Here is a 27,361-nt window from a genome sequence, read left to right as displayed (position 1 = left end):
GCACTTTATTAGAACTAAGATTACTGCACATCGCACACTGCACTTGCCCTATAATCCTTGCATATCACCTGTCACATCAGCACTTTTAATCCTGTACCCATTACTCTGGCCTGGCCCAGTTGTATTGTGTCTTGTTGTATTGTTTATTGCTTGTTATTTATATTGCTTTAATTGTTTTTAATTTGCTTTAGGTGTTGTATTGTTGTGTTTTGAGGCCTTGGCCTTTGTAAGCCGCATCGAGTCCTTTGGGAGATGCTAGCGGGGTACAAATAAAGATAATAATAATAATAATAATAATAATAATAATAATAATATATTAATTGTAATATTTATGCAGCCAAAAAATGTATACAGATAAAATGGGCCAAACAACCCCGCTTCCAGCCGCTTGAGAAACCAGTGCCAGACACAGAGAATGCACGCTTCCTTGTAATAATAATAATAATAAATAATAATAATAATAATAATAATAATAATAATAGACCTTTATTTATACCCCGCTAACATCTCCCAAAGGACTCGGTGCGGCTTACAAGAGGCCGAGGCCCAACACATCAATAACACAACAGCATAACAAATACAACAATAAATAAACTCAGAAAACAAGCAATAAACATTAAAACAATAGCAATAAACATTAGACAATAACACCACAATGCATTTAAAACTAACGCCGGGCCAAATGTAATGTTTAAAAATTTTAAAAATGCTGGGCATGACCAGTTGAAATGGATAGGTTTTTAAGGATAGGTGCGGTGTGCAGACAATCTTAAATCTCTAGTAAAGTGCATTTGGGACATGATGCTCGGAGTTTCCTATTCTGGGAAGGCACACTGGAACAACCACGTCTTCAAGCTCTTCCTAAAGACTGCCAATGCTGGGGCTTGTCTGATGTCCTTGGGGAGAGAGTTCCAGAGTGGGGGGGCCACCACCGAGAAGGCCCTGTCCCTCGTCCTCACCTATCGCGCTTGCGACGCAGGTGGGATCATGAGCAGGGCCTCTGCAGATGATCGGAGAGATCGTGTGGGTTCATATACGGAGATGCGGTCACACAGGTAGGCGGGTCCCAAACCGTTCAGGGCTTTGTAGGTAAGAACCTGCACCTTGAATTGGGACCAGAAAATGAATGGCAGCCAATGGAGCTCCTTAAACAGGAGGGTTGACCGCTCCCTGTAAGGAGCACCAGTTAAGAACTTGGCCGCCACCCCTTGAACCAGTTGAAATTTCTGGGCCATTTTCAAGGGCAGCCCCATGTAGAACGCATTACAGTAGTCCAATCTGGAGGTGACCAAGGCATGGACCACCCTGGCCAGATTCGCCTTCACAAGGTATGGTCACAGTTGGCACACGAGTCTCAATTGTGCAAAGGCCCTCCCGGCCACCGCTGACGCCTGAGCCTCAAGCATAAGTGATGAGTCCAAGAGGACACCCAAACTGTGGACCTGTGGCTTCAGGGGGAGTGCAACCCCGTCCAGCACAGGTTGTCACCCTATACCCCAATCCAGTTTATGATCGACCAGGGGGACCTCTGTCTTGTCAGGATTGATCCTCAGCTTGTTCCTCCTCATCCAGATAGACACAGCGGCCAGGCACTCGTCCTGCACCCGAGGGGCTTCCTTGGAGTTAGGTGGAAAGGAGTAGTAGAGTTGCGTGTCATCTGCGTAGAGATGGCACCCAACTCCAAAACTCTGGATGACCTGGCGAGACCTTCCGCAGCCCTTTTGAAGGCTGCCTGGCGCTCTCGAGGGTGGCCACCTGTCGCGATGCCAGGACTCTGCCAATATTTAGGCAGAGGTGAATCAAACAGTCACCCAGCTCAGCATAATGTTACATTTTAATTATTACATTTGGCCCGTCGCTGTGTTGCTGTTAATGTTTATTGCTTATTTTTTATTATGAGTTTTTATGTTATTGTTTTGTATTATTTGTTGTTATTGCTTTTATTATTGATGTATTGTGGGCCCGGCCTCATCTAAGCCGCACCGAGTCCCTTGGGAGATGGTAGCGGGGTATAAATAAAGTCTTGTCTCTTGAGAGCATGATTTAAGGGCACATATATGACAACTATCGGCCTGTTTCCAATCTCCCCTTCTTGGGGAAAGTCTTGGAACGTGTGGTGGCCTCACAATTCCAGGTATTCTTGGTAGACACGGATTATCTGGATCCGGCACAGTCTGGCTTTAGGCCGGGGCATGGTACCGAGACAGCTTTGGTCGCCTTAGTGGATGATCTTTGCCGGGAACTGGACAGGGGGAGTGTGTCCCTGTTAGTTCTGCTGGACCTCTCAGCGGCCTTCGATACCGTCGACCACGGTCTCCTTCTGGAACGCTTCATAGATATGGGACTTGGGGGTACTGCTTTGCAGTGGCTCCAGTCCTTTCTTGAGGGATGGTCCCAGAAGGTGTTATTGGGAGACACCTGTTCAACCCCACAACCTTTGTCTTGTGGGGTTCCTCAGGGCTCAATACTGTCCCCCATGTTGTTCAACATCTACATGAAGCCGCTGGGAGAGATCATCCGGAGTTTTGGGGTACGGTGTCATCTGTACGCGGATGATGTCCAACTCTGTCACTCCTTCCCACCTGCTACTAAGGAGGCTGTCCAGGTCCTGAACCGGTGCTTGGCCGCTGTGACGGTCTGGATGGGGGAGAACAAATTGAAATTGAATCCAGACAAGACAGAGGCACTCCTGGTCAGTCGCAAGGCCGAACAGGGCATAGGGTTACAGCCTGTGTTGGATGGGGTTGCACTCCCCCTGAAGACGCAGCTTGGGTGTGACCCTGGACTCATCGCTGAGCTTGGAACCCCAGGTTTCGGCGGTGACCAGGGGAGTATTTGCACAGCTTAGGCTCGTGCGCCAGCTGCGCCCATACCTTGGGAAGTCTGACTTGGCCACGGTAGTCCACACTCTGGTTACATCCCATTTAGACTACTGTAATGCTCTCTACGTGGGGTTGCCTTTGAAACAGCTCGGAAGCTCCAATTAGTCCAACGCTCGGCAGCCATGATGTTAACAGGAGCGGAGCGCAGGGAGCATACAACCCCCCTGTTTCGCCAACTCCACTGGCTACCGATTTGCTACCGGGCTCAATTCAAAGTGCTGGCATTGGCCTTAAACGGTTCCGGCCCAAGCTACCTATCCAACTGCATCTCTGCCTATGAACCCACCAGGACTTTGAGATCTTCCGGGGAGACCCTGCTCTCGATCCCGCCTGCTTCTCAAGCACGGCTGGTGGGGACGAGAGAGAGGGCCTTCTCGGTGGTGGCCCCGCAGCTGTGGAACGCCCTTCCTATGGACATTAGACTATCACCATCTCTAATGGTATTCCACAAGAAAGTGAAGACCTGGCTGTTTGAACAGGCGTTCGAATAATTAGTGCAATGATTGGTTAATGAACATTGGAACGGAATAATGGATGATGAATCTGGATCATGTTTCTGATGATGAGACGATAGCGAATAGTGAATGGTTACTGTAGTAATTGTTTATTAATCATGTAATATGTTATGTTGTTAATTGTTTTTTACACTGTAGCATTGAAAGTTTGCTGTTCTTATCTGTTGTGAACCACTGTGAGTCGCCTTCGGGCTGAGAACAGCGGTATATAAGCAAAGTAAATATATATATATATATATATATATATATATATATATATTAAGGGAGAGTAGATGTTTTGGGGCAACTAAAAGAACACTTCTGAAACTCTGCTATATATGTGTGTTTATGTTTTTGTGCATTGGCATATCGTTGGTACATCAGTTTAACAACTGAGAAACCTAATTGCCTTGCACGAATGGCATCCTTTTTCAAAAGGTTATGACTTCAAACAAGGTTGCGCCTTTCCAAAGATCACAACATCTCTAAAAGGTGATGGAAATTTCTATTTTGCAAAATGCTGCGGTTTGCAAAGTCTAAAGCAACTTGTGCGACACTGCAGTTCTGAAACGTGTTGCCTCTTTCTTTCAGCTGAAAAACAAATAGAATTTTGCTGCCATTTCGCTCGAGGAAACTTGGATCCAAATGAACCCATCACATACGAATACGTCAAGTTTGTCGTCGACTTCAAATATTTTACGCATGGTAAGTGGCCGTGTTGTTCCCTTCTCTCTTTTTTGTCATACGTTCAGAAGAGAGAGATGGACTGTGTAATAACTTCTTTAATATGGAATGAAAGCTGTATACAAACTGCTCCATAAATGTTCTAGCGGCATTCTCTCCTGACGTTTCTCCTGCATCTATGGCAAGCATCCTCAGAGGTAGTGAGGTCTGTTGGAAGTAGGAAAATGGGTTTTATATATCTGTGGAATGACCAGGGTGGGACAAAGGACTCTTGTCTGCTGGAGCTAGGTGGGAATGTCTCAACTGACCACCTGGATTAGCATTTGATGACCTGGCAGTGCCTCTAGCATTCTCTCCTGACGTTTCGCCTGCATCTATGGCAAGCATCCTCAGAGGTAGTGAGGTCTGTTGGAAGTAGGAAAATGGGTTTTATATATCTGTGGAATGACCAGGGTGGGACAAAGGACTCTTGTCTGCTGGAGCTGTTAGAGACTCTAAATTGGATCTTCTTAGGTCCACTGCAGTCACGGGAACACGTAAGGAAGGAGACAGTCCCAAAAGAGATAAAACAACAAGGTTTATTTTAATTTCTTCATGAAGAAGACGGACAGCCTGGTAGCATACGTAGATGCTACCCTTCAAGTGACTGCCTCCCCCTCTTGGCTTTTGACCACCAAATATATATCCCAGCGTTTCTCAACCTGGGGGTTGGGACCCCTGGAGGGGTCACGAGGGGGTGTCAGAGGGGTCGCCAAAGACACAGTATTTTCTGTTAGTCATGGAGGTTCTGTGTGGGAGGTTTGGCCCAATTCTAATCTTGGTGGTGTTCAGAATGCTCATTGATTGTAGGTGAACTATAAATCCCAGTAACTACAACTCCCAATGTCAAGGTCTATTTTCCCCAAACTCCAGCAGAGTTCACATTTGGGCATATTGATTGTCATGCCAAATTTGGTCCAGATCCATCATTGTTTGAGTCCACAGTGCTCTCGGGATGTAGGTGAGCTACAACTCCAAAACTCAAGGTCAATGCCCATCAAACCCTTCCAGTATTTTCTGTTGGTCATGGGAATTTTGTGTGCCAAGTTTGGTTCAATTCCATCATTGGTAGAGTTCGGAATGCTCTTTGATTGTACGTGAACTATAAATCCCAGCAACTACAACTCCCAAATGACAAAATCAATCCCCCACCCAATGCCACCAGTGTTCAAATTTCTATCGTGTATTTTTGCCACATTTGGTCCAGTGAATGAAAATACATATCAGATATTTACATAATGCTTCAAAACAGTAGCAAAATTACAGTTGTGAAGTTGTCATGAAAATAATTTGCTGGTTGGGGGTCACAACAACATCCGGAACTGTGTTAAGGGGTCGTGGCATTAGGAAGGTTGAGAATCACTGATATAACCTCAAGTAAACAAAAACATTTTTTTTTGTCATGGAAAGTACTCTCTTTCCAGCCCCTCTCCCTTGACCTTTTGATGGAAAGTACCTTCTTGTACATGCAGACTCTGCACTTTACTACAACCTTTGAAGTTAACCACAACACAACATCCAGTGTAAGAAAGTGCCTTCTTGTACCTCTACATGTCACATCTTGTTTCTTAAAAACATTTTCTTCCGTATTGCTCTTTTCCTACAGAGAAAGGGTATACTTCTATTTTGTTGTTAATTTCATTCAAAGCCCCTTGCTTAGCATCCTTCAGAGCTAGGTGGGAATGTTTCAACTGACCCTCATGTTGTGGTGACCCCCAACCATAACGTTGTTTTTGTTGCTACTTCATAACAGTCATTTTACTACTGTTATAAATCATAATGTAAATATTAGATATGGAATATGTATTTTCATTCACTGGACCAAACTGGGCACAAATACCCAATGCACCCACATGTAAATGCTAGTGGGGTTGGGGGAGGATTGATTTTGTAATTTGGGAGTTGTAGTTGCTGGGATTTATAGTTCACCTATAACCAAAGAGCATTCTGAACTCCATCAACAATGGAATTGAACCAAATTTGGGACACTCCCATGACCAGTAGAAAATACTGGAAGGGTTTGGTGGGTATTGACCTTGAGTTTGAGAGCTGTAGTTCACCTATATCCAGAGAGCACTGTGGACTCACGCAATGGTGGATCTGGACCAAACTTGGCACAAATACTCAATATGCGCAAAATGTGAACACTGGTGGAGCCTGGGGAAAATAGACCTTGACTTTTGGGAGTTGTAGTTGCTGGGATTGATAGTTCATTACAATCAAAGAGCATTCCGAGCTCCACCAATGATGGAATTGAACCCAACTTGGCACACAGAACTCCCACAACCAACATAAAATACTGGAAGGGTTTGGTGGGCATTGACCTTGAGTTTGGAAGTTGTAGTTCACCTACATCCAGAGAGCACTGTGGACTCAAACAATGATGGATCTGGACCAAACTCGGCATGAATATTCCATGTGCCCAAATATGAACACAGATGGAATTGGGGGGGGGGGGGGAGAGATTTTGACATTTGGGAGTTATATTTAGTGGGATTTATAGTTCACCTACAATCAAAGAGCATTCTGAACCTCACTAACGATAGATTTGGCCAAACTTCCCACTCAGAACCCCCACGACCAACAGAAAATACTGTATTTTCTGATGGTCTGTGGTGACCCCTCTGAAACCTGTGGCGACCCCCAGGTTGAGAAACACTGTTCTAGAGGCATTTTCTCCTGATGTTTCACCTGCATCTATGGCAAGCATCTTCAGAGGCATCAGGTGCTTCTGGCTGATGTTGATATGGAGGTGCAGCAGTTCCTTGTCTGTGTTTGCGAGTTCTTAGCGGATTTTGTGTTGAAATCCACAAGCATGTGGACAATTTCAACAGAAAGGAGGAAACCATGAAAATGAACAAAATCTGGCTACCAATATTTAAAAAAAAACTCTAAAATTACAACAGCAAAACAACAGAGGGAAAACAATCAGGGACATCTAATCACCTCTCAACAAAAGATTCCCCCAGGCACTGCCTAGCCATCAAATGCTAATTAAGGTGGTCAGTTGAAACATTCCCACCTAGCTCCAGCAGACAAGAGTCCTTTGCCCCACCCCAGTCATTCCACAGATATATAAAACCCATTTTCCTAGTTCCAACAGACCTCACTACTTCTGAGGATGCTTGCCATAGATGCAGGCGAAACGTCAGGAGAGAATGCTAGAGGCACTGCCAGGTCATCAAATGCTAATCCAGGTGGTCAGTTGAGCCATTCACCCCTAGCTCCAGCAGACAAGAGTCCTTTGTCCCACCCTGGTCATTCCACAGATATATAAAACCCATTTTCCTAGTTCCAACAGACCTCACTACTTCTGAGGATGCTTGCCATAGATGCAGGCGAAACGTCAGGAGAGAATGCTAGAGGCACTGCCAGGTCATCAAATGCTAATCCAGGTGGTCAGTTGAGACATTCCCACCTAGCTCCAGCAGACAAGAGTCCTTTGTCCCACCCTGGTCATTCCACAGATATATAAAACCCATTTTCCTAGTTCCAACAGACCTCACTACCTCTGAGGATGCTTGCTGTACATGCAGGCGAAACGTCAGGAGAGAATGCCTCTAGAACATGGCCATATAACCCGGAAAAACCTACAACAACCCAGTGATTCCGGCCATGAAAGCCTTCGACAAGACATTGCTCCAGAAATCTTTTTCATCTCTCTTCTCCTCTTTCCTTCTGCTTCTCCTTGGCAACTCTAATGGTATTGTGTTTCTTTCCCTGCCATCTAATTTTTTTAATTGCTCCTCCATGGCCCAGTTTTCCAATCTCTCCGCCTGTAATAACACGGCGTCAATAAGCCATTCCTATAAAAAGAAGCGTTGGGTTGAACGTTTTAAAGGTTTTAATTGCCTTGCCTTTTTGAATCAAATGTTTTGGGTTTTTTAAATTTTCATTTTCACATTTTTATACCATGTATTTATTTATCGTGTCATCCGCAACCAGACCATTGTATTACATTTCTAACAGAACAAAACAAACAGATAAAAAAACACAAAGTTTGCAAGCTTGGTAGTTGATTAAATGTCCTTTGACCAGTCTCTGTCCCCTTGGAGTGCCTCTGGTGTTGCCGCAAGAAGGTCCTCCATGGTGCAAATGGCAGGGCTCAGGTTGCATTGCAGCAGGTGGTCAGTGGTTTGCTCCTCTCCACACTCTCATGTCGTGGATTCCTCTTTGTGGCCCCATTTCTTGAGTTTGGCTCTGCATCTCGTGGGGCCAGAGCGCAGTCTGTTCAGCGCCTTCCAAGTCGCCCAGTCTTCTGTGTGTCCAGGGGGAGGTCTCTCATTTCGTATCAGGCTCTGTGTTTGAGCCTGCCACTTTTGGACTCTCGCTTGCTGAGGTGTTCCAGCGAGTGTCTCTGTAGATCTTAGAAAACGATTTCTTGATTTAAGTCGTTGACGTGCTGGCTGATACACAAACAGGGGATGAGCTGGAGATGTCTCTGCCTTGGTCCTTTCACTATTGGCTGCTCCTTCCCGGTAGAGGTCAGGTGGTGCAATACCGGTTAAGCAGTGTAATATCTCCAGATACCCCGTGATAATGCGGCATGTCTCATTCAGAGCCACTTCCACTGTTATAGTGTGGTGAGATGTGTTCCACACTGGGCATGTGTATTCAGCAGCAGAGTAGCATAGCGCAAGGGCAGATGTCTTCACTGTGTCTGGTTGTGATCCCCAGGTTGTGCCAGTCAGCTTTCGTATGCTATTGTTTCTAGCACCCACTTTTTGCTTGATGTTCAGGCAGTGCTTCTTGTAGGTCAGAGCACGGTCCAGAGTGACTCCTCCCAGGTATTTGGCTGTGCTGCAATGCTCCAGTGGGATTCCTTCCTTCTCAGGTAATAATCCTCAGAGCTCGGGATGCTTGTCTGTTCTTGAGGTGAAAGGCACATGTCTGTGTTTTAGATGGATTAGGGATCAGCTGGTTTCCCCTATAATAGTAAGGGCTGTTCTTCTGTTTCCGCCATCTGCTTCTCTGGCCCTGGCACTCAACAAAGAAGCTCCTGTTTTGTAGCAGGTTTCCTATGAGGCGGGTGAGGTGGTCGTCCTTTGTGATACTATACATTTGTCTCAGGAGGAGGCGGTGGTGGTTCACAGTCTCATAAGCTGCTGACAGATCTATGAAGACAGCTCCTGTGATCTGCTGCCTTTCAAAGCCATCTTCTATGTGCTGAGGCATTTTCTCCTGATGTTTCGCCTGCATCTATGGCAAGCATGGTCACTCCTTGGGTTAGTAGGTGTGTGGTGTCCAAATTTGGCAGCAATTTGTCCAGTGGTTTTGGAGTTTTGTTAATCCCACAAATGAACATTACATTTTTATTTATATAGATTGTTATTATAATACATTATTATTCTATATTCTATATTATTATATGAGTTCTGTTAATCTCACAAACAAACATTACATTGGGTTGTTGTAGGTTTTTTCAGGCTATAGGGCTATGTTCTAGAGGCATTCTCTCCTGACGTTTCGCCTGCATCTCTGGCAAGCATCCTCAGAGGTTGTGAGGTTTGTTGGAAGTAGGAAAATGGGTTTATATATCTGTGGAATGACTGGGGTGGGACAAAGAACTCTTGTCTGCTGGAGCTAGGTGTGGATGTTTCAACTGACCACCTTGATTAGCATGGCCATATAGCCCAAAAAACCCTACAACAACCCGGTGGAGGCATTACTTTTTCACCCACCTTGGATATATGTGTGTAACTGTGTATATGTACTTCTGTAATTCTATATCATAGAATCATAGAATCATAGAATCCTAGAATCAGAGTTGGAAGAGACCTCTTGGGCCATCCAGTCCAACCCCATTCTGCCAAGAAGCAGGAATATTGCATTCAAATCACCCCTGACAGATGGCCATCCAGCCTCTGCTTAAAAGCTTCCAAAGAAGGAGCCTCCACCACACTCTGGGGCAGAGAGTTCCACTGCTGAACGGCTCTCACAGTCAGGAAGTTCTTCCTCATGTTCAGATGGAATCTCCTCTCTTGTAGTTTGAAGCCATTGCTCCATTGCGTCCTAGTCTCCAAGGAAGCAGAAAACAAGCTGGCTCCCTCCTCCTCCCTGTGGCTTCCTCTCACATATTGATACATGGCTATCCTATCTCCTCTCAGCCTTCTCTTCTTCAGGCTAAACATGCCCAGCTCCCCAAGCCGCTCCTCATAGGGCTTGTTCTCCAGACCCTTGATCATTTTAGTCGCCCTCCTCTGGACACATTCCAGCTTGTCAATCTCTCTCTTGAATTGTGGTGCCCAGAATTGGACACAATATTCCAGGTGTGGTCTAACCAAAGCAGAATAGAGCATGGGGAGCATTGATACTGTGCATCTTTTCTATTATAGCTTCTTAAGAATGGACCCATCAGTTGGCATGTATCTCTTAAGGTTTTAGTTGCGTTGCTCTTTTATTGGCATCAGGTTTGTCATCCTGTCTTTGAGAAAGAAGAGGCATTTGCAACCCAAACAGTGGAAGTGTTCCTTTTGCTAACACAAGGACAAGAGAGAGAAAAAATAATCTTCAACTTTTACAAATTGTATGTATTTATGTTTATACATTTGGTTTGTTTGTTCCCAGTGCCTACATCATCTCACAATGGGTTTGAATCTGCCATCGCCCGGGTGTTCCGATCCGCCAACGAAGAGCAGATCTGCCTCGTAGCCACAGTCCGCCTGGTCACGCCACAGTTCTTGAAGGTAGGCCATCTCTTTGCTCAAGACCCAACTCCCAAATAACCCAGAAACCAATGCAATCTTTAAACCCAATGGGCTAAGGCAGAGTTTCTCAACCTTCCTAATGCCGCGACCGCTTAATACAGTTCCACATATTGTGGTGACGCCCAACCATAAAATTATTTTCGTTGCTACTTCATAACACTCATTTTGCTATTGTTTTGAATCGCAATGTGAATATCTGATTTTATTTATCGTGTCATCAGCAACCAGACCATTGTATTACATTTCTAACAGAACAAAACAAACAAACAGATAAAAAAACACAAATTTTTGCAAACTTGGTAGTGGATTAAATGTCCTTTGACCAGTATCTGGCCACTTGTTGTGCCTCTGGTGTTGCCGCAAGAAGGTCCTCCCTTGTGCATGTGGCAGGGCTCAGGTTGCATTGCAGCAGGTGGTCAGTGGTTGGCTCTCCTCCCCACTCGCATGTCGTGGATTCCACTTTGTGGCCCCATTTCTGAAGGTTGGCTCTGCATCTCGTGGTGCCCGAGCACAGTCTGTTCAGCGCCTTCCAAGTCGCCCCGTCTTCTGTGTGCCCAGGGGGGAGTCTCTCATCTGGTATCAGCCATTGATTGAGGTTCTGGGTTTGAGCCTGCCACTTTTGGACTCTCACTTGCTGAGGTGTTCCAGCGAGTGTCTCTGTAGATCTTAGAAAAATATTTCTAGATTTAAGTCGTTGATGTGCTGGCTGATACCCAAACAGAAGTGCAGGGGCGGCTCGTCCATTACGCGAAGTAAGCGGTCGCAGAACACTTTTTTTTTGCCAGGGGCGCAGAGGCGCCTCTGTAAATGCCCCTCGACCGCCACTTGAGGAGCGCCCCCTCAGCTCACAACAGCCCTCGCAGTCCGGGGGAGCCTCGGCTTCCTTGCCTCGCTGCCAGGCGATCCTCTTCCCAAAAGGGCCGGGCCCTTGAGCCTCGCCTCGCCCCTCTCGTTCCTGCTCCACCCGGCCACCGGGTGCGCAATCGTTCTCTGCGTTCGATCTCTTCCCCATGACTGGCTCCCTTTCCCAATCCCCCAGCACTCCACCTGCCTCCTCTACATCTCTCCAATCTGTGGGTGGGCCAAGGGGCAGAGCCTCCGTGTCCAGCCCGCTTCGGGTCCAGAGGCGTGTCTGAAGACCCCAGCGTGCGCACCAAAAGTCGCCTCTTCTCCTGACTTTCTCTTCAGCCATTGGGACCAAGAGAGAGAGAGAGAGAGAGAGAGAGAGAGAGAGCCCCTCCGGCTGGAGGTATCTCCCACCTCCGCTCCCTCCTTTGTTTTTGCGCCTACCTTCAGGAAAGCTGGGCATCTCTCTCTCTTCAGCCATTGGGACCAAGAGAGAGAGAGAGAGAGAGAGAGAGCCCCTCCGGCTGGAGGTATCTCCCACCTCCGCTCCCTCCTTTGTTTTTGTGCCTATCTTCAGGAAAGGTGGGCATCTCCACCTCTCTCTCTCTCTCTCTCTCTCCCTCTCTCTCTTGGTCCCAATGGCTGAGGAGAAAGTCAGGAGAAGAGGTGACTTTTGGTGCTCACGCCGGGGTCTTCAGGCACGCCCCCGGACCCAAAGCGGGCCAGGCAAGGGAGCAAGTGCGGCAAGTGTAGTTACTGGGATGTATAGTTCACCTGCAATCAAAGAGCATTCTGAACTCCACCAATGATGGAATTGAACCAAATATGGCACACAGAACTCCCACCACAAACAGAAAATATATATCAATGATTGGTTGGGGGGGGGGGGCGCCAAAATACAGTTTGCTTACCTTTGAAAATTACTTAGGGCCGCCTCTGCCAAAGTCGTTCCTAAGACCATCAGAAATATGTGTTTTCTGATGGTCTTTAGCGACCCCTCTGAAACCCGCTCACAACCACACACCCCAGGAGTCCCGACCCCCAGATTGGGAAGCACTGCGTTAAGGGATTCTTGACACTGAATCGACACCAATCTGCTCCAGAATCCATCGGAACCCTTTAGAAACCAGACTAAGGTTGCTCTTCAGAGGAAAGCTGTTACGAGTCGTTGTGTCCCAATGTAAGGCCTGTATAGCCGGCAGCCCTGTTCACCAGATGGCCCGATGTCTTTATTTATTTTTCAAGAAGTGCATTTATTGAAAGGCAGGACGAAAGAGGCGGCCGCTCACATTGCCATCTGTTTTCTGCAGGAACTTTGCAACGTGGAAGAGCCGTGCGAAGAATTCACATCGAGGCACAGCCTGGAATGGAAGTTCCTGTTTTTAGACCACAGGTAAACAAACAAAACACAAAGTTTGCAAGCTTGGTATTCTATTAAATGTCCTTTGACCAGTAGTTCTCCACTTGGAGTGCTTCTGGTGTTGGTGCAAGAAGGTCCTCCATGGTGCATGTGGCAGGGCTCATGTTGCATTGCAGCAGGTGGTCAGTGGTTTGCTCTCCTCCCCACTCGCATGTCGTAGATTCCACTTTGTGGCCCCATTTCTTGAGGTTGGCTCTGCAACTCGTGGTACCAGAGCACCGTCTGTTCAGCGCCTTCCATGTCACCCAGTCTTCTGTGTGCCCAGGAGGGAGTCTCTCATTTGGTATCAGCCATTGGGTTTGAGCCTGCCACTTTTGGACTCTTGCTTGCTGAGGTGTTCCAGCAAGTGTCTCTGTAGATCTTAGAAAACCATTTCTTGATGTAAGGCACTGGCGTGCTGGCTGATACCCAAACAGAGGATGGGTCGAAGATGTCACTGCCTTGATCCTTTCGCTATTGGTTGCTACTTCCTGGCGGATGTCAGGTGGTGCAATACCAACTAAGCAGTGTAATTTCTCCAGTGTTGTAGGGTGCAGACACCCCGTGATAATGCGGCATGTCTCATTAAGAGCCACATCCACTGTTTTAGCGTGGTGAGATGTGTTCCACACTGAGCATGCATACTCAGCAGCAGAGTAGAATAGCGCAAGGGTGGATGTCTTCACTGTGTCTGGTTGTGATCCCCAGGTTGTGCCAGTCAGCTTTCGTATGATATTGTTTCTAGCACCCACTTTTTGCTTGATGTTCAGGCAGTGCTTCTTGTAGGTCAGAGCGCGGTCCAGAGTGACTCCCAGGTATTTGGGTGGGCTCCAATGCTCCAGTGGGATTCTTTCCCAGGTAATAATCCTCAGAGCTCGGGATGCTTGTCTGTTCTCGAGATGAAAAGCACATGTTTTAGATGGATTAGGGATCATCTGGTTTTCCCTGTAATAGGCAGTAAGAGCGCCTAGAGCTTTGGAGAGCTTCTGTTCAACCATCTCAAAGCTCCCTGCTTGAGCGGTGATGGCACGATCATCAGCATAGATGAAGCTCTGTTTCCCTTCTGGCAGTGGTTGGTCATTTGTGTAGATGTTGAACATGGATGGAGCAAACATGCTCCCATACTTCTGTTTCCGCCATCTGCTTCTGTGGCCCTGAAACTCAACAAAGAAGCTCCTGTTTTGTAGCAGGTTTCCTATGTGGCGGGTGAGATAGTCGTCCTTTGTGATATTATACATTTTTCTCAGGAGGAGGCGGTGATTCACAGTATCATAGGCAGCTGACAGGTCTATGAAGACCGCTCCTGTGATCTGCTGCCTTTCAAAGCCATCTTCTATATGCCGAGTCAGGTTCAGCACTTGCGATGTGCAGCTTCTGCCTTTCCTGAAGCCAGCTTGCTGTGGGATCAGACAGGGGCCATAACAATGATGATGGATTCATAATGAAAGGCGTGGCAATGATCGTCTTAATCGTCTTAATCATTAATCGTCTTAATCATTCTATAGAGATGAGTGTTGGTTTATATATTCCCTTAGCAACGTGGCTTATTTAGCTCCGGTGGTTATACGCAGTGGGAGGACAACTAAGTGATCGCTCGATCTATCTCCTACATGGCCTCCTTATGGGAAGGTTTTCATCTCTCAAATCTACAATTCATTCTGGGTCATGTTTGCCTGCTTTAGAAGGTTTACTTTGAGTTTCATGACAGCTAAAAGTGGAAACGGGGCAATTACAATATATGAGGAGGGAACGCTCGTTGACCTCTAAAACGGTCCTTCCTCCTGCTTTGTGATGAAAGCTTGACAACATTGACTTTGGTAGTTTATAGGAAATGTTGTGATCGTTGGGAAGGCAAACATAGTTGTCGCTTTTGTTATTGACGAGAGGCGTAGACATCGCTGTCTTTGGTTCTGCTTCGCATGTTAAAACAAAGCAAACCGAAGTCCAGAGAAACTCTTCTCTTCTTCTCTAGACCTTCAGTCTCTTTGTCACACTCAAGATAGTTCGGTACTGCCCCTCCATGTTGTTTAACATCTACATGAAGCCGTTGCATGGAAGAACTTCCTGACTGTGAGAGCTGTTCAGCAGTGGAACTCTCTGCCCCGGAGTGTGGTGGAGGCTCCTTCTTTGGAAGCTTTGAAACAGAGGCTGGATGGCCATCTGCCAGGGGTGATTTAAATGCAATATTCCTGCTTCTTGGCAGAATGGGGTTGGACTAGATGGCCCATGAGGTCTCTTCCAACTCTTTGATTCTATGATTCAGCAGTGGAACTCTCTGCCCGGATTGTGGTAGAGACTCCTTCTTTGGAGGCTTTGAAGCAGAGGCTGGATGGCCATCTGTCGGGGGTGCTTTGAAGGTGATTTTTCTGCTCTCTGGCAGAATGGGGTTGGACCGGATGACGGCCCACCAGAATAATAGAATCAGAATCCAAGAGTTGGAAGAGACCTCATGGGCCATCCAGTCCAACCCCATTCTGCCAAGAAGCAGGAATATTGCCTTCAAATCACCCCTGACAGATGGCCATCCAGCCTCTGTTTCAAAGCTTCCAAAGAAGGAGCCTCCACCACACTCTGGGGCAGAGAGTTCCACTGCTGAACGGCTCTCACAGTCAGGAAGTTCTTCCTCATGTTCAGATGGAATCTCCTCTCTTGTAGTTTGAAGCCATTGTTCCCTTGCGTCCTAGTCTCCAAGGAAGCAGAAAACAAGCTTGCTCCCTCCTCCTCCCTGTGGCTTCCTCTCACATATTTATACATGGCTATCATATCTCCTCTCAGCCTTCTCTTCTTCAGGCTAAACATTCCCAGCTCCTTAAGCTGCTCCTCATAGGGCTTGTTCTCCAGACCCCTGATCATCTATACGCAGATGACGTCCAACTCTACTACTCCTTGTCACCAGCTACTAAGGAGGCTGTTCAGGTCCTGAACCGGTTCCTGTCCGCTGTGTCGAACTGGATGAGGGTGAACAAGTTGAATCCAGACAAGACAGAGGTCTTCCTGGTCAGTCACAAGGCCGAGCAGGGTATCGGATGCGCTGGATGGGGTTACACCCCCCTTGAAAGCACAGGTTTGCAACTTGGGGGTTCTCCTGGACTCATCACTGAGCCTGGAACCCCAGGTTTCGGTGGTGACCAGGGGGGTGTTTGCACAACTAAGACTTGTGCGCCAAGGCATAGAATCATAGAATCATAGAATCAAAGAGTTGGAAGAAACCTCATGGGCCAAAAAGGCTGCCAAAGCAAAGCCAAAAAGGCTGCCAATGCAAAGCCAAAAAGGCTGCAGGGAGGAGGCCGAGTTCTCTGGGAAGGAGACGGAGGAAGCACAGAACTCTGGGAAATGTAGTTTGGGAATCACAGAATCATAGATTCATAGAATCAAAGAGTTGGAAGAGACCTCATGGGCCAAAAAGGCTGCCAAAGCAAAGCCAAAAAGGCTGCAGGGAGGAAGCCGAGTTCTCTGGGAAAGAGACGGAAGAAGCACAGAACTCTGGGAAATGTAGTTTGGGAGTCATAGAATCATAGATTCATAGAATCAAAGACTTGGAAGAGACCTCCTGGGCCATCATCCAGTCCAACCCCATTCTCCCAAGAAGCAGGAATATTGCATTCAAATCACCCCTGACAGATGGCCATCCAGCCTCTGTTTAAAAGCTTCCAAAGAAGGAGCCTCCACCACACTCCGGGGCAGAGAGTTCCACTGCTGAACGGCTCTCACAATCTGGAAGTTCTTCCTCATGTTCAGATGGAATCTCCATGATCATCAAGTTTGCTGAAAACACCAAATTGGGAGGGAGAGCCAATACTCCAGAGGACAGGAGCAGAATTCAAAACGATATTGACAGATTAGAGAGATGATGGGCCAAAACTAACACAATGAAGTTCAACAGGGACAAATGCAAGATACTCCACTTGGGCAGGAAAAACGAAATGCAAAGAGACAGAAAAGGGGAAGATGAGGCCTGGCTTGAGAGCAGGACGTGTGGGAAAAGATCTTGGAGTCCTCGTGGAGAGGAAGGTAAACATGAGCCAGGAATGTGATGTGGCGTCAAAAAAAGCCAATGGGATGTTGGCCTGCATCAAGAGGAGCATAGTGTCTAGATCTAAGGAAGTAATGCTCCCCATCAGCCTTGTTAGACCACACCTGGAATATTGTGTCCAATTCTGGGCACCACAATTCAAGAGAGAGATTGACAAGCTGGAATGTGTCCAGAGGAGGGCGACTAAAATGATCAAGGGTATGGAGAACAAGCCCTATGAGGAGTGGCTTAAGGAGCTGGGCATGTTTAGCCTGGAGAAGAGAAGGCTGAGAGGAGATACGATAGCCATGTATAAATATGTGAGAGTTGACAAGCTGGAATGTGTCCAGAGGAGGGCGACTAAAATGATCAAGGGTCTGGAGAACAAGCCCTATGAGGAGCGGCTTAAGGAGCTGGGCATGTTTAGCCTGGAGAAGAGAAGGCTGAGAGGAGATACGATAGCCATGTATAAATATGTGAGAGTTGACAAGCTGGAATGTGTCCAGAGGAGGGCGACTAAAATGATCAAGGGTCTGGAGAACAAGCCCTATGAGGAGCGGCTTAAGGAGCTGGGCATGTTTAGCCTGGAGAAGAGAAGGCTGAGAGGAGATACGATAGCCATGTATAAATATGTGAGAGTTGACAAGCTGGAATGTGTCCAGAGGAGGGCGACTAAAATGATCAAGGGTCTGGAGAACAAGCCCTATGAGGAGCGGCTTAAGGAGCTGGGCATGTTTAGCCTGGAGAAGAGAAGGCTGAGAGGAGATACGATAGCCATGTATAAATATGTGAGAGTTGACAAGCTGGAATGTGTCCAGAGGAGGGCGACTAAAATGATCAAGGGTATGGAGAACAAGCCCTATGAGGAGCGGCTTAAAGAGCTGGGCATGTTTAGCCTGAAGAAGAGAAGGCTGAGAGGAGACATGATGAGAGCCATGTATAAATATGTGAGAGGAAGCCACAGGGGGGAGGAGGGAGCAAGCTTCCTTTCTGCCTCCATGGAGACTAGGACGCAATGGAGCAATGGCTTCAAACTACAAGAGAGGAGATTCCATCTGAACCCGAGGAAGAACTTCCTGACTGTGAGAGCCGTTCAGCAGTGGAACTCTCTGCCCCGGAGTGTGGTGGAGGCTCCTTCTTTGGAAGCTTTTAAACAGAGGCTGGATGGCCATCTGTCAGGGGTGATTTAAATGCAATATTCCTGGGTTGGACTGGATGGCCCATGAGGTCTCTTCCAACTCTTTGATTCTATGATTCTATGACTACCCCTCTATTCTTTTCTGCCTTGGTCAGACCACTTTATCTGGAATCACATTGTTTCCAATTCTGAGCACCGCAATTGAAGGGAGGTGTTAATTCTAAGCTGGAATGTGTCTAGAGGAGGACTCAAAGGGTCCAGGGTTTGGAGAACAAGCCCTATGAGGACAGAGTGGCTGAAAGAGCTGAGCATGTTCAGCATGCAGAAGAGAAGGCTGAGGGGAGACATGATGAGAGCCAGGGACCAAGAGGTGAGGGGAAGTCCTAGGGAGGAGGGAGCAAGCTTGTTTTCTGCTGCCCTGGAGTCTAGGACGCAATGGAGCCATGGCTTCAAACTACAGGAAAGGAAGGAGATTCCACCTGAACATTAGGAAGAACTTCCTGATTGTGAGAGATGTTCAGCAGTGGAACTCTCTGCCCCGGAGTGTGGTAGAGGCTCCTTCTTTGGAGGCTTTGAAGCAGAGGCTGGATGGCCATCTGTCGGGGGTGCTTTGAAGGCGATTTTCCTGCTTCTTTGCAGAATGGGGTTGGACTGGATGGCCCACCAGGTCATCTATTCTATGATTGTATGAAATAAATGCAATTTATTTATTTATTTGCAGCTTTCCTATTCCGCCCTTCTGCTCACCCCGCAGGGGACTCAGGGCGGATTACAGTGTACACATATATGGCAAACATTCAATGCCAATTTTGGACATACAACGTATACCGACATACATAGAGGCTATTTAACTTTTTTTTGGCCGCCAGGGGACGTGTCGCTTTCCTCGTCCATCTGCGATGCTGATGAAGCACTTTCGCATTCCCCGCATGCTTCCCCGCTGGAATGCTTTGCTGGAGTCTTCTTTATAGCCTCATAAATTAGTTAATTTAGCTTCCCCACACAAGGTGGTACCTAATTTTCCTACTTGACAGATTTTTTTTTGTTGTTGTGTCAGGAGTGTCTTGTGAGAGAATTGGCCGTCTGCAAGAATGTTGCCCAGGGGACACCCGGATATTTTGACGTTTCATCATCCTTGTGGGAGGCTTCTCTCATGTCCTCGCATGAGGAGCTGGAGCTGATAGAATCATAGAATCATAGAATCAAAGAGTTGGAAGAGACCTCCTGGGCCATCCAGTCCAACCCCATTCTGCCAAGAAGCAGGGATATTGCATTCAAATCACCCCTGACAGATGGCCATCCAGCCTCTGTTTAAAAGCTTCCAAAGAAGGAGCCTCCACCACACTCCAGGACAGAGAGTTCCACTGCTGAACGGCTCTCACAGTCAGGAAGTTCTTCCTCATGTTCAGGTGGAATCTCCTCTCTTGGAGTTTGAAGCCATTGTTCCATTGCGTCCTAGTCTCCAAGGAAGCAGAAAACAAGCTTGCTCCCTCCTCCTCCTTGTGGCTTCCTCTCACATATTTCTACATGGCTCTCATGTCTCCTCTCAGCCTTCTCTTCTTCAGGCTAAACATGCCCAGCTCCTTAAGCCGCTCCTCATGGGACTTGTTCTGCAGACCCTTGATCATTTTAGTCGCCCTCCTCTGGACATTCCAGCTTAGAGTCAATATCTCTCTTGAATTGCGGTGCCCAGAATTGGACACAATATTTCAGGTGTGGATTAACCTGAGCAGAATAGAGCATGGGGAGCATGACTTCCCTAGATTTAGACACTATGCTCCTATTAGAGGGAGCTTATCCACTTCTCCCCAGATTCAAAACTGCGACCTGTCGATCTTCAGTCCTGCCGGCACAGGGCTTTAACCCACTGCACCACCGGGGGCTCCTTGACAGATGCAACTGTCTTTCGGGTTGCAAAGGTCGACAACAGGCTACACAATTGGTTGGAAACCCACTCCGACCCGGGCTGGCTTCGAACTCATGACCTTTTGGTCAGAGTGATCTTAATGCAGCTGACACTCAGCCTGCTGTGCCACAATCCCGGTATAAAGCGACATAGGAGATGCAGGCATTTTCAAATGCTTGACTCTGAAAACGAGGACCTTAGGAGAGACGCGGATTGTACGCATCGTCCTGGAAAAAAAATGTATTGTGGAAAAAATCATGTTGCTATTTTAAACGGGGGAAATGTCACAGGAAATCCTATCTTGAGACGGGAGTGTGAAGCCACTCACACTCTCAGCCTCTCGCTGTAGTCGGAGGCATTGCTTTGCGTATTAGTCACGCCGTCTGGGCCATTGCGATTGATAATTGCTTGTTAAATCTATTGGGGGGGGGGGGGAAGGTCTGCATTGTTTTCAGGGCAAGGCAGGGTTCGGCTGTCTTCAAGGCTGGAACTTGCAATGGGAAACATCAAAGGGGATGAGTCTGTGCATCAGGGGTGGGATTCAGCACCGCGGAGAGCGCCTGCAAGACTTGGGAGTATTGCTGAAAAGAGGATTATTGTTTCCCTTTGATGTTTTGTCTTTGGTGGGGTTCAGAATGCTCTTTGATTGTAGGTGAACTATAAATCCAAGCAACTACAACTCCCAAATGACAAAATCATAATTTTTTGAGTGATGGTCACTCCTTGTGTTGTGAGACGTTTTGGTGCCAAATTTGGTGCGATTTTGTTCATTGGTTCTTTTGTTTTTTAAGGTACTCATTATGCACAGAGCATTTTTACATAGATAGACTAGCTGTGCCCTGCCACACGTTGCTGTGACCTATAGTAAGAATTTTCAAAGTAGAGGTAGATATCTGGACTATTATGAAAGAGAGGTACCTACCTATTGGGGGGTACTGCTCTGCAGTGGCTCCAGTCATTTCTTGAGGGACGGTCCCAGAAGGTGTTACTGGGTGACACCTGTTCGGCCCCACAACCGTTGTCGTGTGGAGTCCCACAGGGTTCGATCCTGTCCCCAATGTTATTTAACATCTACATGAAGCCACTGGGAGAGATCATTCGGAGTTTCGGATTGAGATGTTATCTCTACGCAGATGATGTCCAGATCTGTCACTCCTTCTCACCTGTCACCAAGGAGGCTGTCCAGACCTTGAATCGGTGTCTAGCTGCTGTGTCGGACTGGATGAGAGCTAACAAATTGAAATTGAATCCAGACAAGACAGAGCTCCTACTGGTCAGTCGCAAGGCCGAACAGGGCATAGGGTTACAGCCTGTGCTGGATGGGGTTCCACTCCCCCTGAAGACGCAGGTTCGCAGCTTGGGTGTGATCCTGGACTCATCGCTGAACCTGGAACCCCAGGTCTCAGCTGTGGCCAGGAGAGCTTTTGCACAACTAAAACTTGTGCACCAGTTGCGCCCGTACCTCGGGAAGTCTGATCTGGCCACGGTGGTCCACGCTCTTGTTACATCCCGAATAGACTACTGCAACGCTCTCTACGTGGGGTTGCCCTTGAAGACAGTTCGGAAACTTCAACTAGTCCAACGAGCGGCAGCCAGATTGCTCACCAGAGCGACATACAGGGAGCATACCACCCCCCTGTTGTGCCAGCTCCACTGGCTGCCGATTCAGTTCCGAGCACAATTCAAGGTGCTGGTTTTGACCTACAAAACCCTGTACATTTCCGGTCCAGTGTATCTGTCCGAACGTATCTCCCTCTACGTCCCACCCCGGAGTCTGAGATCATCTGGGGAGGCCCTGCTCTCAACCCCACCACTGTCACAAGTGAGGCTGGTGGGGACGAGGAGCAGGGCTTTCTCAGTGGTGGCCCCCCACCTGTGGAACTCACTCCGGGGGGAGATTAGGGCATCATCATCCCTCCTCGCCTTCAGGAGGAGGGTGAAAACTTGGTTATGGGACCAGGCCTTTGGGCACTCTGGCAATTAAATCAGTCAATCAGGCAAGTATGACCAGCAGGATGGATGAATGGAACGAAAATTAGATCTAGGTGTTAACAAACACTGACCATGTAAGAGGAGAACTGGGTTTATATTTGGTTTTTAATGTTTTTATTGATTTTATGGTTATATTGTATGCATGTCAACTGTGAATTGTTGTAATTTTGTGTAATTTTGTGTACAATTGTTTATGATGCAGGCATCAAATTGTGCCTTGCCCCTGTAAGCCGCCCTGAGTCCCCTTCGGGGTGAGAAGGGCGGGGTAAAAGAACCCCAAATAAATAATAATAATAAATATTCCTTCCCCCCTTTTTCTTCCCCTTCCCCTTCCTCTCCTTTCTTCCTTCTCTATCTCTTTTTTCATTCCTCCTTTTGTTCTTTGGTTTCATCTTTCCTTCTCTCTTCCCTTCCCTTTTCTCTACTTCTTCCTTTGTTTCCTTTTTCCCCTCCCTGTTTCCTTCCTTCCTGGGGGCGTGGCTTGGCGGAGGATGCGTTGGGCGGCCAGCCATGTGCGCGCGCCGGGGACTTGTGGCGGGGCAACATTGCGCATGCTCAGTTGGTTTTTGATTTTGTGAGTGTGTCGAAATGTTGTTTACAATTTTGAATCGCTATCTGCATACCTTGTGGGTTGAGGTTTGTGCATGCCAAGTTTGGTGTGTTTTGGGCCAGGGGTTTTCGTGTTTTGCTGTCCCGTTGGATGCCCTTTCTCTTTTTATATATATAGATAACTACAACTCCCAAATGACAAAACCAATCCCCCACAACCCCACCAGTGTTCAAATTTGCATGTATTGGGTATTTGTGCCAAATCTGGCCCAGTGAATGAAAATACATCCTGCGTATCAGATATTTACATTACGATTCATAACAGGAGCAAAATTACAGTTGTGGAATAGCAACGAAAATATCGGGGGTCACGACAACATGAGGAACCGTCGCACTTTTCTGGAGCTCCTGTAAAATGTCTCGCACTCATTGAATTTGTACCTCGTCTAATGTTCTTTCCATGCAATTTTGCAAGGCTTTTTACGCTGCCTCTTCGAGCACTTTAAAAATCGAAGCCTTTCATCCTGCGCTGAGTCACCCATTTCCGAGTTGGACATCTAAACAAAAAGATCCCGTTCAGAGCAGCACAGGAAGTGACCAATATCCTGGGCATGAATCAGCTGAAGAGGAGGAATGCTTCCCAAATGGCATGGCTCATATGCCTCCTCGTGTTGACATTAGTCTTGGGAAGCATGCATGCATGTGTATGTGTGTGTGTCTATCTATCTATCTATCTATCTATCTATCTATCTATCTATCTCTATCTATCTATCTATCTCTATCTATCTATCTATCTATCTATCTATCTATCTATCTATCTATCTGTATCTATCTATATCTATCTATCTATCTGTATCTATCTATATATCTATCTATCTCTATCTATCTATCTCTATCTATCTATCTATCTATCTATCTATCTCTATCTATCTATCTATCTATCTACCTAAATGCTCTGTACGTAATGAGTACCCTTATTTATTTATTTATCGTGTCATCTGCAACCAGTCAATTGTATTACATTTCTAACAGAACAAAACAGACAAACAGATTTAAAAAACACACAAATTTTGCAAACTTGGTAGTGGATTAAATGTCCTTTGACCAGTCTCTGGCCCCGTGGAGTGCCTCTGGTGTTGCCGCAAGAAGGTCCTCCATGGTGCATCATGTGGCAGGGCTCAGGGTGCATTGCAGCAGGTGGTCAGTGGTTTGCTCTTCTCCACACTCACATGTCGTGGATTCCACTTTGTGGCCCCATTTCTGGAGGTTGGCTCTGCATCTCGTGGTGCCAGAGCGCAGTCTATTCAGCGCCTTCCAAGTCGCCCCGTCTTCTGTGTGCCCAGGGGGGAGTCTCTCATTTGGTATCAGCCATTGGTTGAGGTGCTGGGTTTGAGCCTGCCACTTTTGGACTCTCGCTTGCTGGGGTGTTCCAGCGAGTGTCTCTGTAGATCTAAGAAAGCTATTTCTTGATTTAAGTCATTGACGTGCTGGCTATTTATTTATCATGTCATTAGCAACCATACCATTGTATTACATATCTAACAGAACAAAACAAACACACATATTTAAAAAAAACACACAGATTTTGCAACTTGGTAGTTGGTTAAATGTCCTTTGACCAGTATCTGGCCCCTTGGAGTGCCTCTGGTGTTACTATAAGAAGGTCCTCCCTTGTGCATGTGGCTGGGCTCAGGGTGCATTGCAGCAGGTGGTCAGCGGTTTGCTCTTCTCCGCACTCACATGTCGTGGATTCTACTTTGTGGCCACATTTCTTGAGGTTGGCTCTGCATCTCGTGGTGCCAGAGTGCAGTCTGTTCAGCACCTTCCAAGTCTCCCTGTCTTCTGTGTGCCCAGGGGGGAGTCTCCCATCTGGTATCAGTTCTGGGTTTGAGCCTGCCACTTTTGGACTCTCGCTTGCTGAGGTGTTCCAGCGAGTGTCTCTGTAGATCTTAGAAAAATATTTCTAGATTTAAGTCGTTGACGTGCTGGCTGAAACCCAAACAGGGGATGAGTTGGAGATGTCTCTGCCTTGGTCCTTTCACTATTGGCTGCTCCTTCCCGGCGGATGTCAGGTGGTGCAATACCGGGTAACATCTTAACATCACCGTCATCTCAGGGAGCTAAGGGGGAGCTGGGTGGCAGGAAGAAGTTTACCTGAGGGAATCATCTTTAATATCCTAAAGTATTTTAGGTGGTGGCAGCAAATCTACCAGAGTACACACGTTACCTCATATATATATATATAAACACTCCGTGCCAAGAATCAAATTCCTTTAAATTGGTGTCCAGCTGTAGGATTAGTAACTACGATCCTTTCAAGTGGTGTCAGCAGGTGGGAAGTGATATATTTGTCCCCTGACAGTATTAAAGGTCCCTTTATCTATCGTAGTATCAGCTATTGGTTGAGGTTCTGGGTTTGAGCCTGCCACTTTTGGACTCTCATTTGCTGAGGTGTTCCAGCGAGTGTCTCTGTAGATCTTAGAAAACTATTTCTGGATTTAAGTCGTTGACGTGCTGGCTGATACCCAAACAGGGGATGAGCTGGAGATGTCTCTGCCTTGGTCCTTTCACTATTGGCTGCTACTTCCCGGTGGATGTCAGGTGGTGCGATACCGGCTAAACAGTGTAATTTCTCTAGTGGTGTGGGGCACAGACACTCCATGTCTCATTAAGAGCCACATTCACTGTTTTAGCGTGGTGAGATGTGTTCCAGACTGGGCATGCGTACTCAGCAGCAGAGTAGCAAGGGCAGATGCCTTCACTGTATCTGGTTGTGATCCCCAGGCTGTGCCAGTCAGCTTTCGTATGATATTGTTTCTAGTGCCCACTTTTTGCTTGATGTTCAGGCAGTGCGTCTTGTAGTGAAGTGAAGTGAAGCTATATATATGGTATCGATATACTGTGTCGGATCTGGGTAAATTGGTTTTTGCGGAGTTTGATTTTGATTAAGTATATTATTTTTTCATGCCAAAGGACTCTCGACATGAAATGACACCACGCTTTGTATTCATTGCTTCTTTCTTTGCTTCCAGGGCGCCGCCGATTATAGGATATTTGCCGTTCGAGGTGCTCGGGACATCTGGGTACGACTATTATCACGCCGACGACTTGGAGCTCCTCGCTCGGTGCCACGAGCACTGTAAGTGATCTTACTCCTTGTTGCCATGGGCTCCGGTGTATTTAAAGAGCGACTTAATTTAAATCGCTGATGCAAACCTCTACTGACATGCCAAAAACACTTAGGAAAGCCATTTCACTTTGCCTTTCATTCTCACCGTGAAGCCAAAACCGATATTTAAAGGTTTGGGTGTTTGTTTTGGTTTAATATACCGTATATACCCGAGTATAAGCCGACCCAAATAAAAGCCGAGGCACCTAATTTTACGACAAAAAAAAAATGGATTGAGTGTCAAGACCCAGGCAGACCAACGAGGCGAAACAGCCGCTTAAGGGTTAACAAAAGGAGTTTAATGGCAATTAACAAGTCAAATGGCTCTTATGTTTTGTTAGTTTTGGCCCATCTCTCTGACAGATTAGAGAGATGGGCCAAAACTAACAAAATGAAGTTCAACAGTGACAAATGCAAGATACTCCACTTTGGCAGGAAAAACAAAATGCAAAGATACAGAATGAGGGACAATGCCTGGCTCGAGAGCAGTACGTGTGAAAAAGATCTTGGAGTCCTCGTGGACAACAAGTTAAACATGAGCCAACAATGTGATGTGGCGGCAAAAAAAGCCAATGGGATTTTGGCCTCAGGCATCAAGAGGAGCATAGTGTCTAAATCTAGGGAAGTCATGCTCCCCATGCTCTATTCCACTTTGGTTAAACCACATCTGGAATATTGTGTCCAATTCTGGGCACCACAATTCAAGAGGGATATTGACAAGCTGGAATGTGTCTAGAGGAGGGCGACTAAATGATCAAGGGTCTGGAGAACAAGCCCTATGAGGAGCGGCTTAAGGAGCTGGGCATGTTTAGCCTGAAGAAGAGAAGGCTGAGAGAAGATATGATAGCCATGTATAAATATGTGAGAGGAAGCCACAGGGAGGAGGAGGGAGCAAGCTTGTTTTCTGCTTCCTTGGAGACTAGGACGCGGAACAATGGCTTCAAACTACAAGAGAGGAGATTCCATCTGAACATTAGGAAGAACTTCCTGACTGTGAGAGCCGTTCAGCAGTGGAACTCTCTGCCCCGGAGGGAGTGTGGTGGAGGCTCCTTCTTTGGAAGCTTTGAAACAGAGGCTGGATTGCCATCTGTCAGGGGTGATTTGAATGCAATATTCCTGCTTCTTGGCAGAATGGGGTTGGACTGGATGGCCCATGAGGTCTCTTCCAACTCTTTGATTCTATGATTCTATGAGGCTGGATGGCCATCTGTCAGGGGTGGTTTGAATGCAATATTCCTGCTTCTTGGCAGAATGGGGTTGGACTGGATGGTGGCCCAGGAGGTCTCTTCCAACTCTTTGATTCTATGATTCTATGATTATCAGCAGAGCGTGTAAACAAAAGAGCCTGCGGCTTGCAGGAATGTAAACAAAACAGCAAACCAGGCAGTCTGGGCAGAAAAAAGGAAACTGAAGGCAAAACAGTTTGCGGTTGGAATGGAATACAGTCAGTTCAAAAATCACAACACAAAAAGCAGTATGAGGAACGGTCCGAAGTCCACGCAGGAGACAGGCAGAATTGAAGAATAGTTAAGACGATCCAAGGT

The 27,361-nt window shown here is 46.9% G+C and overlaps 1 protein-coding gene across 1 annotated transcript in view; it reads left to right on the top strand.

Moving 5' to 3' along the window:
* The window catches only part of PASD1 (PAS domain containing repressor 1), a 167,991-nt gene that overhangs the window by 92,696 nt on the left and 47,934 nt on the right, over nucleotides 1-27,361 (top strand). The window contains exons 8-11 of the mRNA XM_067471693.1: nucleotides 3,968-4,081; nucleotides 10,667-10,785; nucleotides 12,963-13,045; nucleotides 25,681-25,787. Coding sequence (XP_067327794.1) covers nucleotides 3,968-4,081; nucleotides 10,667-10,785; nucleotides 12,963-13,045; nucleotides 25,681-25,787 — 423 coding nt within the window. The remainder of the gene's footprint in view (nucleotides 1-3,967; nucleotides 4,082-10,666; nucleotides 10,786-12,962; nucleotides 13,046-25,680; nucleotides 25,788-27,361) is intronic.

This window comes from Anolis sagrei, chromosome 10 (genome assembly GCF_037176765.1).
Source record: "Anolis sagrei isolate rAnoSag1 chromosome 10, rAnoSag1.mat, whole genome shotgun sequence".
Lineage (NCBI taxonomy): Eukaryota > Metazoa > Chordata > Lepidosauria > Squamata > Dactyloidae > Anolis > Anolis sagrei.
The sequence above is the reverse complement of the archived record's forward strand: the minus strand, read 5'-3'. Positions and strand labels throughout refer to the sequence as shown.